Source organism: Podarcis tiliguerta (assembly GCF_965153285.1).
Source record: "Podarcis tiliguerta genome assembly, chromosome: 4".
Taxonomy (NCBI): domain Eukaryota; kingdom Metazoa; phylum Chordata; class Lepidosauria; order Squamata; family Lacertidae; genus Podarcis; species Podarcis tiliguerta.
Genome location: NC_139537.1, coordinates 76241572 through 76253662, shown reverse-complemented (window position 1 = coordinate 76253662; position 12091 = coordinate 76241572). Strand labels below are relative to the sequence as shown.

Here is a 12091-nt window from a genome sequence, read left to right as displayed (position 1 = left end):
CCTTCCATGCTCTAGGGCTTGCTTGTTTTTATCCTGTGGGCCAGTCCTCTGGGAGTGCAGTGGAGAGGACAAAGTGAGGGAGCCACTCTTCCCCTTCACAATAAGAGGACATGACTGGAGTCCCACCCAAATCTGAAGTGTTTTTGGTGGAGACATGTGAGAGGCCTTCTCAGGGCTGTATACTATACTTTCTGTGGGGAGGCCACATGCTTGCTTTCCTTTTGTGAAGAGGCTTGTTTTATCTTTTCTCATCTGCCGCCTAAGAGGTTTTAACGGTTTGGTGTCCTGCGATTTTCTTAAGACTCTTCTAATTTTACTTTACATACAGTGCCAGATTACCAAATAGGCCCTGCGATCAAACACATCAAAACAATAACTGATTTGATCCTGAGAGGAAAATGCAATCAAGTTTTAGGATATATATTCAACTTCCTAGGATTTAATTCCAGCACCATTTACACGCTGTAGATACAGTGGTACCTTGGGTTAAGTACTTAATTTGTTCTGGAGGTCCGTACTTAACCTGAAACTGTTCTTAACCTGAAGCACCACTTTAGCTCATGGGGCCTCCCGCTGCCACCACACGATTTGTGTTCTCATCCTGAAGCAAAGTTCTTAACCGAGGTACTATTTCTGGGTTAGCGGAGTCTGTAGCCTGAAGCGTATGTAACCCGAGGTACCACTGTACTTTTATTTTCTTCATTGTGTTTCGCTGGTTCTGTTGTCAGCTGGCTTTCACACTGTGTAGAAAAGCAGGCCTTTACTCAGGGGTAGGAAACCTCATGGTCAGAGGCTGAATGCAGCTGTCCAGGACACAGCCCTCAACCCTCTTCCTAGGCCATTCAGTCCCCTTCCCAGTCCACACACCCTTTTCCCAGACGAAAACCCTCTGCAGTCTCCTCAACTTTTTTTTCTGGGTGGAATGTGTCCTCGAACTATGACAAAACCTCTTTTTGGAGGAATGAGAGATACGTATGGGATGTTCGCGTATGTAGAAATATTTTTTGTGTGCAAAGCCAAGAGTCACACCTGTTGCTTGGGCCCAGTCTTATTCAACATCTTTATCAACGACTTGGATGATGGACTCAAGGGCATCCTGATCAAATTTGCAGATGACACCAAACTGGGAGGGGTGGCTAACACCCCAGAGGACAGGATCACACTTCAAAACGACCTTGACAGATTAGAGAACTGGGCCAAAACAAACAAGATGAATTTTAACAGGGAGAAATGTAAAGTATTGCACTTGGGCAAAAAAAATGAGAGGCACAAATACAAGATGGGTGACACCTGGCTTGAGAGCAGTACATGTGAAAAGGATCTAGGAGTCTTGGTTGACCACAAACTTAACATGAGCCAACAGTGTGACGCGGCAGCTAAAAAAGCCAATGCAATTCTGGGCTGCATCAATAGGAGTATAGCATCTAGATCAAGGGAAGTTATAGTGCCACTGTATTCTGCTCTGGTCAGACCTCACCTGGAGTACTGTGTCCAGTTCTGGGCACCACAGTTCAAGAAGGACACTGACAAACTAGAACGTGTACAGAGGAGGGCAACCAAAATGGTCAAAGGCCTGGAAACAATGCCTTATGAGGATCGGCTAAGGGAGCTGGGCATGTTTAGCCTGGAGAAGAGGAGGTTAAGGGGTGATATGATAGCCATGTTCAAATATATAAAAGGATGTCACATAGAGGAGGGAGAAAGGTTGTTTTCTGCTGCTCCAGAGAAGCGGACACGGAGCAATGGATACAAACTACAAGAAAGAAGATTCCACCTAAACATTAGGAAGAACTTCCTGACAGTAAGAGCTGTTCGACAGTGGAATTTGCTGCCAAGGAGTGTGGTGGAGTCTCCTTCTTTGGAGGTCTTTAAGCAGAGGCTTGACAACCATATGTCAGGAGTGCTCTGATGGTGTTTCCTGCTTGGCAGGGGGTTGGACTCGATGACCCTTGTGGTCTCTTCCAACTCTATGATTCTATGATTCTATGATTCTATGCTCCACAACATTTTCCCCTCGCCCCACTTTTCACCAGCATGTGGCCCCCGGAGGTTTCTGATGAGGGACAGCGGCCCTTGGGTTGAAAAAAGTTTCTCCACCCCTGGTATAAACAGAAATAAATGAACTTAAATCTGATCTTTCTTGTTTGTTCAGCTTTCCGCCCATGAAAATTGGTTTGTTACGGCTTCAGTTTTCTCTCTTCCAGTGTTTCTGTTCCCCCTCCTATGAATGGAGCAATTGCAGCAGAACTTTGGTCACCGCGATCTTGCTGAAATATCAGCACACAATTTGGGACACAAGCATTTTGGTTTCATCATGATTTCCTGTCACTTCAGCATTCGGTTTTTCTTCCTTTTCCTGGTGTATCCGCTTTCACCGGCTGCAGGTATGACTCATGAAAAACTGTCATAATGTATAAACTTGAAATGTTTCCTTTTCTTGTAATTTTCTTATTGAAAGTGCAGGGCAATTTTGAGAAAGGATTCCAATGCTTCTAAATCTTCCTAAAACCAAACTGTTTTGTGTGACACAGCTGCTCATGTGATTACCATAATGATTTAGAAAAATCTGCTGCTAAGCTTAATGGTTAACCAAATTCCCCAGTGCCTCACAGATAGATCAAAAGCCAGGTTTTAAACTGAGAGGTCAAAAAGGCAGCAAATCTGACCAACTCTTTTTTATGTATTTCTAAAACCACCATTATCAATTATTGCTTCCATGTAGTTTTCTCTTTGTTGGTTATTGTTATTGTTATTGTTTTGTTTAAACAGAACCTATAGAATAATATCATGAAGAGAGAAACCTATATCACTGTGTTGTCTCCACATTTAAGAATTCAGAATTTTACCAAAATTACTGAAAGGGGTGTGTGTGTTTTTTGGGGGGCAAATTTTCTGGCATTCACAAAGCTAAAGAGGAAGGGCCGTAATCACAAAAAAATGTGATTCTTTACATTTTGTGAATTATTAGTAAACAAGTTGTGTGAACTGTCCATTGGCTCAAGTAAGTGATATGTGAGTCTAGCTATAGACTAATCTTCTTTACAATCATAATCTGTAATTATTCAAACTTATGTATTATTTGTGATACACATCATTTGAAAATAGAGGTGAAGTTATTCTTTACTGGAAGGATAAAATGTGACTAAAGCTAAACATGGTAAATATTTGTTCCAGGGTTTGTTTGTTTTTGCTTAATCCTAAAATACAATTTAGTTACTAAACTGTTTGAATGCAACATAACAGGAATAATATTTCTTGATAGAGTCAGCTCGTTATTTGACACAGAGTCAGCTTTCAGAGTGCACATTCTTTGTCAGACAGATGTTTGTTTAGGGGAAAAAGAAAAAGAAACCTTATGAAATATAGATATGCTGGGTTGTATCTGACAAGTCATGCTCAGAGTAGACCCACTGAAATACAGGGACTTGACTTACTTAAGTCCATTTATTTTGGTGGGGCTACTATGAGAATGACTTACTTAACTATCAGTCCCCACTATATTTAAGCCCACTATTCATGACTTTGAATTAATGAAGTAAATTTGAAAACTTGCACTCAAGTGAGGAGCTAATCTTAAAAAGATAGACTTGGGGGGAAATTGCATGCTCACAAAGATGCACATGCCTCTTAATTAACAGTTGCTTGGATGCAAGGAGCTATGCAGTCAACTTTGTTAATTTTAATTATATTTAATAATAATAATAATAATTTTTTATTTATACCCTGCCCTCCCCAGACAAGGCCGGGCTCAGAGCGGCTTACAAGCAATAATAAAAACAAGATGAATGATTACAACTTAAAAACAAAAATAAAATACAACATTAAAATAATGGAACATTAAAATGTAGCCTCATCGTAGGAGGAGAAGGAAAAGAAAAAAGAAAGAGAGGGAGGGGGGGAATCAAATTGGCTCCAAGCCCAAAGGCCAGGTGGAACAACTCTGTCTTACAGGCCCTGCAGAAAGAAATCAGATCCTGCAGGGCCCTGGTCTCATGAGGCAGAGCGTTCCACCAGGCCGGAGCCAGAGTTGAAAAGGCCCTGGCTCTGGTTGAAGCCAATCTAACTTCCTTAGGGCCTGGGACCACTAGGGTGTTGTTATTTATGGACCTTGAGGCTCTCCGTGGGGCATACCAGGAGAGGCGGTCCCGTAGGTACGAGGGTCCTAGGCTGTGAAGGGCTTTAAAGGTCAAAAGCAGCACCTTAAATCTGACCCTGTACTCCACCGGGAGCCAGTGCAGCTTGAAAAGCACTGGGTGAATATGCTCCCATGGCAGAGACCCTGTGAGGAGCCTCGCTGCAGCATTCTGTACCCACTGGAGTTTCTGGGACAGCTTCAAGCATATCCAATGAAACATTTCTTGAATGTTTCACTGGAAACTGCATTCGAATTTGATGGGGAGTAGTTTCTCTGTGGGCTGGACAAAGAGGGTTGTTTTGTAACTCAAAAGAAAATTACAATGCCCCATAAGACAATGAACAGTGAAGTATTTTTCTGGCTTGAAGCATTTCTACTAGGACTGTGCTAAGTATTCCTCAATTTTGACGTTTTGCTCAAAATAAATTTCACCTACACTGCCCTCAGCCTCATTTCCCCTCACATCTGTTTCACCTGGTTGGTTGTGGTGATCGCATGATGTGTATGAGCAGGGCTTTTTTTAAGTCAGAATGCCCCCAATAGTCAGGGGAGAGACCAGACCAGCCTCATCAAAGCCCTGCTGTGCCTCTGGTTCACAAGGAGCCCAAAGGGGACATCCTCTACAAGGATCCGGAGAGGGTCTCTGAAATATACTCGGAGTCAAGTGTGGATTTCATGCTCTTTATTCAGCTCATAGTAGTGAGGAATGAAAGTTTCCCCAAAATATCTGCTTTATATACATTATTTACACAATGGGTCGCACGTGATTGGCTAATTCCGGGATTCTCCTGTAGGCCAATCAGGTTGCAGATTCACTTCCACCTGGCGCTGGATGCATTTTGGATCCTATTGTTCTAGGACCAATCAGTCTGCTGCATTTTGGATCCTATTACACCAGAGGTGTAGCAGGGCTTTTCTGAGACTCTTCAGCCCCCCAACTAACAGCTGACATTTGGGAAAGCTGTGCCTCAGCTGAGCAAGCCCCAGATGCTCTGGCTCACGTGAGCCCAAGAAGTGCAGTGGGGGCTCATTAAGCTGCTCATCTGAGGCATGGAAGGCTCCCCTTGCCTCAGCTGAGCAGCCTCAACAAGCCTCTACCTTTTTTTCTTGAGAAAAAAAGCACAGTTTACCAACATAGCTTTATGATACCCTTGACAAAAGTCTTATGGATTGCTACCACCAGTAAGGTGAAATAGCAGTGAAGGCAAATGAGGGCAAGAAGGAATTGTTGGGCTGAGAAACGGCAACCTGGAGACCAGGGGACACTGATCCACACAAAACCCCCCACAGAATGACTTTTATACTCTCCAAAATGGACATAAAATACAGTAATCTCGGTTTAGTTCCATTGCCTGCTTTCCTCGGCTGTGGAGATGTTCCTAATAACTGTGGTTTGTGGAGGCAGAAAGCCAAGGATTTTTTGTTTTGTTTTTTTAAGTCTTCTTAAAGCATGAGGAAGCAAGCAGTGTGCTACAAAGGAATAAGAGAGCCAACACCATCTTTGAAGAGTTTAAAGTGGGATCACTGGAACGAGAATGCATGGAAGAGAAATGTTCATTTGAGGAAGCCAGAGAAATCTACAAAGATGGCGAAAGGACTGTAAGTAATGGAAGAGCATCTTCCCATTTTGATGACATTTGCCAAATCTCTATTAGAATCAGTGGTTTATAACAAACTGAACCATGGTTTGACATTACATGAGGAACCACTGGCTTCATGCTTTTCCTCCCTAATCCCCTTGCTCACTCCAGTTCCCTCCCAAATCCAAACCAGCAAACTGTGGGTTGTGCTCACCCTCCAAACCAGAACTGCAGACCCTGATTGCAAGTGCAAAGTGAAGTTTGCCAATTTGAATGTGATTTGCAGCTTCTTGTTTGGAGAAGAATTTGCCAAACTCTTAATAGCAAAAAGGTTCAGTCTGGTTCTTGTGTCTGGTAAAATACCTGTTCTACCTTTGGTGAGATAATGGGATTTTGGAGATTACTTGTTTTAAATGCATTAGTGGGAGTTATAAGATCTGTGATTCTTCAGGCTTTGCCAGGCCTTGGGGATAGATCTCTGAAGTGCATCATATCTCTTGTACAAACACGTAATTGTAATAAATGTACATACAGTACATGAACAACATGTGGTGTTCAACGTACCATTTCCTATATTGCATCTGGTGGGACTCAATTTGAAATATTGGGCGTGGCATTTATAATTTCCTTGTGAAACATTAAGCAAAGGAACACACGCCCAATTGGCTTTTGCATCACCAAAGAAGAACCTATTTCAGGTGAAATTAACAGAGCAGACAGAAAAGCCCCATCTGTGATATTGGGGAGTGTCTGAGTGGGATCAGCCAATTTAAGAAGCAATTCTTGGTTCAAAAATAGGGAAGTTACAAGTAAACCCAGAAGTAAACTAATATTTTGAAGGTTATCATGATAGTAGATGACTTTTCCCAAACTGTTAAAGTGTAGATGCTGTTTTACGTAGATATTGACGTTTTTATGCTCATATTGATTATTTCTGCTGCATCTCTGTCCTTTTCTACTCAGATGGAATTCTGGAAACAATACACAGGTAAGCTGACTCATGCTAATAGAAAATTTCCTATTGGAGCTCTTCCTAGAATTTTTGCTGACACTTGAGTGTTTTCATAGATGCTAATGAGTGTGACTCCAACCCTTGTCAGAATGGTGGGACTTGTCATGATGAGTACCAGAAGTACAATTGTTACTGTCCTGAAGATTATGAGGGCAGAAACTGTGAAATTGGTAAGATATTCCTATCATCCATCTATCTATACCATCTGTATCTATATCTATCTATCTATCTATCTATCTATCTATCTATCTATCTATCTATCTCTATCATCTCTCATCTCTATAACATTTAGAATATAATTCTGCAGGTCTTTTGCAAGGCATTTGGTGAATTAATATGTTCTCATATATTTAGGCCCAGAAACCAGACTGAAGTGCATTTATGACAACGGCAACTGTGAGCATTATTGCAGCGATATCCCAAATGCAGTACGGCAGTGTTTCTGTGCAGAGGGATACAGGCTGGGAAGTGATAAAGAATCTTGTATCCCAGAAGGTAAGATATAGAACACATACACCAGGTTACAACCTGGCCTTATAGATGCCAGAGAATATTTAAAAACCTTTTTAAAAAAATCTGGCAATTTTAATTTAAAATAAAACAGTATGCTAAAATATCATGGCAGAAAAAAAGATTCCATGCTATTCCCCATTCAGATAAAATTGTTCTTTCCCACTTAGCAGTTGCATCTTTACCAGCATATAAACTGAAATATTTTCTTTAGGGCTTCAAATACTAATCCAGCTAAACCAATTTTAACTACTGGCAGTGCAAGGAAAATGTTTTATGCCGAGTCAGACCACTGGTTCACATAGCTCAATAGTGTCCACACAGACTGGCAAAAGCTCTCCAGGATTTCAGATGGGCCTTTCTCCTTCCTGGAGATATTGGGGATTAAACGTGGCAGGTGCTCTACTGTCCTGTTCTCCATTTTTAGTAACGATACTGCATGGATACAAACGTATATCTGTCATGTCGCAGCAGTGCAGGGTCATCAGTTTGTGGCTGGAGTGCAGATTGTGACTTTGCTTGGGATATATGCATCAGTTTCAGTCCAACCTTTAACTGGTTTGTTGACTAGGCCTGATGTGACTGTAACAGCCTGTTGGGAATGAGGCACAGACCTTAAAAAAAGAATTGCATGTCACACTCTTTAAATGCATTCAATCAGTGGATTCAAAGGATTTCACAATACAAAACTGCCACCTGAGAATGAGCTTTTTTCATAGTAGTTAAGAACAAAAGATTGTAAATTTGCGCTTAAAAACATGGTCACAGTATTATAGTCTGAAAGCTCAAATGTATGTTTCAAAATATTATTTACTGGTGTTTCGTGATACAGACCAAACTCAGAAGTGGGGAAGGGCTCATATCATGTTTCACGCATAACAAAAGCTACATCTTTTTGCAGTTGATTATCCTTGTGGGAAAATACCACTTCTGGCCAAAAAAAGGGAGGACCGACAGGGAAGAATTGTAGGTGGTTATACCTGTCCTCCAGGTGAATGCCCATGGCAAGTGAGTCTTCAAATAACTTTAGTACAATTCTCTGTCTGTCTGTCTGTCTGTCTGTCTTTGCATCAGAAACACTGAATTGGGGGAGGGGCACAAACAGGTTACTCTTGACTTTCCATACACTGCATAGTGCATTAGGGAGAAAGAAAACTGTGCTAGATCCCTACATTTCAAAAGAGACAAAACAATATCCAAACAAAACCTCCAACATAACATTCACAAAGTGGTTAAAACATTGCAAGGTGTTCAGTGCAGACAGGAGAAGCTTGTCTTGTTTTTCAAATGTCTAGACAACCATTCCTACACTGATACTTTATACTAAAAAAAAATCATTTTTGAAAAAGTTATAAAAATTAGACGGATAATAGGAATAGTAGCAACACATTTTTTGCACAGCAGTCAAACAGCACACCTATTCATGAGGTGTGGGCAGCGGTAAGAAACATGAGCAAGAAGTTGTATTTTGAATGTTGGGAAGCACAACATGCGCAAGTGTGCTTTTTGGGGGGCTTTTCTTTTTGCACAGGAACAGAAAAGCCCAACGTGTAATGTGCTTGAATGGAGGTCAAACCCAAAGTTATGTGTGCTGTTTGTTTTGATTTTGATATTCGGTGTGATAAAGAATTCTTACCTTTGCACCTTTCCACAGTGTAAACCACCTCTCACCTCCCACTGTCCAAAGCTGCTCATAGCTTTGGGGGCAGAAAAAAGACAGGCATAGACACTGTTCACTCAGCTCCCCCTCTGTGTACTAAGTTTTGTAACCACTCTTAGGATGCCTAGACCCTTGCCTTTGCTTTGGTATCTCAGGTGCTCTCCTTGGCCATAAGGACATAAGAGCCCTGCTGGGTCAGAACAAAGCCTGTCAACTTCAGCACCCTATTTCCTGCAGTGGCTGACCAGATGCCCCTGGAAGCCCACAAGCTAGAGATGAGAGCAACAGGATGTTCTCCTGCAGTTATCTCCAAGCAAGTTAGTATTCAGAGGTGCTGAAAACATCTGATTCTGGTGGTAGTACATAGCTCTCACAATTTATCTTTCAGGAGTTCGTCTAAGCTCATTTTAAAGATGCCTAAATTGGTGGCCATCACTACATGTTCTGTCGGCAAATTCCGTAGTTTAACTATGCTGAGTCGCCCTTTAAAGCTGTTTTTAAAGGACTATTATTTTTCTTGCCTGTCTTAAATCTCCTGCCATCCAACTTCATTTGATGCTCCTAGGGTTCTAGCATTATGAGAGAAAGAGAGATAGAAACATCTTTCTCCCTACTTTTTCCACACCTTACATACATTCGTAGTCAGTCACACCCCTCCCACAAACATTGTAACTTTCCCTCATTTGGAGAAGTTGCTGCAGCCTTTTGATTATTTCACTTCCCCAAAATTTTAAGTGTCATTTAAACAACCTAACCATTCCACTCAGTTGAACACATTACTGGTAGATGTGTTGACAGGTCCTTCATAAATGCCAAGTAAATCATGTTTCTTGTAAAGGGTTTTGCCGTGATGGTTGTTGTATTTTCAGGCTCTCATGATAGAAGGTCAAATGCAGAGGTGCGGAGGTGTTCTGATTGCTCCGTCATGGGTAGTTACTGCAGCCCACTGCTTCTCACAAACACGTCGCGAAACACTCAGGATAAAGCTGGGTGAGTACAGTCCTCAGTGGAATTAAGAAGATAAACTTAGTAAAGAGAGGCTTGCAATTATGCTGTGCTGAAACTACATAGCACTTGATCCATATGGTTGGACAGTTGGAACAAGCTTCCCCGGTAAAATGTGGAGAACGAGGTACAAGGTTTTAAAAAAACAAAACAAAATAAACATTATTGTGTGCTATGCCATGCAGGGAGATCAAATGGCCAATAACTGGATCACTAGATATGTAGATCAAGTAAGACTGTCAGCATAAATAATTGGACATCAGAATCTGATCAGTGTGACACATTCCGCTTCTAGAAACACAGCCTGTAATATGAGTCCATCTGTGAGGAGACCAGGGCATTCCATTATGCCCTTCCTTTCCTTGACATAACATCCAAACTCTCAGTAAAGTAGCTTAAACTAAATAAAATATTATGCAGGTAGAATGCCAGCAGGGGCATCAAGGTTCCTGGCTCCCTGGGAATGTATTTGTTCCATTGAGATCAAAGTGGCAGACCTGGAAAAGCTAAAAGATGCAGAGAAGCTGGCAGATAAGGCCTTCAGGGATGTTACAGCTGTGTCCCATTCCCACAGTGATAGGTCCCCTGCTGTCAGGGAGAATGAGGTCCCAGGGAAGGAAATAATTGCTCTGGGGAAGAGTACCTGCTGGAGGTTCAATAATGGGAAATTATTCTGCCATGCAACAAGAAAATAATCGAAAACATAACTATTAACGATCATGCAGTGCTTCCAGACAACCTGTTTGTTGAGAGGTCATCCTGATTTGTTTCCACGGAGATTAGACAGTGTTGGCTACAGAATAACAAATTATTCTGATTAGTTTGCATGGAAATTGGATGATGCATCATCCAATGTGTGGAATGTATTCCACACTTTCCAGCACATTTTCCTTTCGCTTTACAAAATGTCCAGTCTTGTGAAAGTGGGTTCTTTGATGCAAAACCTCCCAATCAACTATAATTGCACAACCTAACTTTGCCAGTGTGTGACCCCAAAATAAGGACAGTCTTTGTGCTATTAATCCTCTCTGAATATGAGCCTAAAGACCTGGCTCAACTCTGCGATCTGTGCTATTAAGAAACCTGATACCTGTTGCTTAACAAATGTTCCTGCTTTTCCAGGTAAATACAGGATAGACCAGGAAGAAGAAGGTGAACAGGAAAGAAGAGTTGCTAAAATCATAATCCACGAAAAGTATTCTCCCAAAAAAGTTGAAAATGACATTGCCTTGTTGCAGTTAGCGACACCTGTCAATTTCACAGATTACGTGGTGCCCATATGTTTGCCTCAGCAGCGGTTTGCTGCAGATGTGCTGAGCTTCATTGAATACTCCACAGTGAGTGGATGGGGGCGTCTCTTAGAAGGCGGGGCTACATCAGCCACACTTATGCAAGTGAGACTCGTCAAAATGCATAGGAAAGAATGTGCTCAGCACACTAACTTAAACATTACAAAGAACATGTTCTGCGCAGGATACCTTGATGGGAGTCGAGACTCTTGTGAAGGTGACAGTGGTGGGCCTCACGCCACTGAGTACAGGAACACGTGGTTTCTAACAGGGATCGTGAGCTGGGGTAAAGGCTGTGCGGCAATGGGCACATACGGAGTTTACACCAATGTGGTAGAATACATTGGGTGGCTAAACAATCACATGCAGAATACCTCTAGCACGGCAGTTGTACATACACCCTCTCAGAATTAAGGCCTATTGAGTTCAATGGGATTTAATCACAGATAAATGTATACAGCATTGCAGCCTTCATTAACACTTTCCTTGTGTTTTTTTTTTACACTTGTTTTTCAGCATTCTTCAAGCATCGTATATCAATTAAAGGCTATATACTGAATTAACACTTCCTTTTATACATTTTCACAAGTTTATTCTTCAGTATTATTTTTAACATTGCGACCAGGAAGGGAGCATACGCTGTTTATAATTGTAGTGTAATCTTTAACATTTTTCACTTACAACAAGAAAAATAAGAATTTGATTTGATTCTTGCAGTCTTAAAAGTTTCAGTACAAAAAAAGAGTGGACATGCTTAATTCAGTTTGCATAAGGCAAAGTATTTAAAGTGATAGGAGATGCTGTCTCGGCTTTGTTCCTTTCTCTCTACACGGTTTGTGAATGCTATGTACATTCCCATCCCTGCTCTTACGCTTTCAACAACTCTCCGAGGTAGGTTAG

General features: G+C 41.5%; 1 protein-coding gene across 3 annotated transcripts; it reads left to right on the top strand.

Moving 5' to 3' along the window:
* Positions 1-95: 95 nt before the first annotated feature.
* On the top strand, positions 96-11754 carry F7 (coagulation factor VII). 3 transcript variants are annotated; one of them, XM_083437948.1, is made up of 9 exons: positions 96-223; positions 2205-2384; positions 5574-5734; positions 6679-6703; positions 6784-6897; positions 7082-7222; positions 8139-8245; positions 9767-9887; positions 11025-11754. In XM_083437948.1, exons 2-9 carry the CDS (start codon positions 2228-2230, stop codon positions 11603-11605), a joined length of 1407 nt encoding a protein of 468 aa, XP_083294074.1. In that variant the 5' UTR covers positions 96-223; positions 2205-2227; the 3' UTR covers positions 11606-11754. The 3 variants fall into 3 exon arrangements, with proteins under 3 accessions (XP_083294074.1, XP_083294075.1, XP_083294073.1); XM_083437949.1 differs by lacking the exon at positions 96-223 and adding an exon at positions 694-987; XM_083437947.1 differs by lacking the exon at positions 96-223 and having other exon boundaries at positions 2054-2384.
* Positions 11755-12091: the final 337 nt, after the last annotated feature.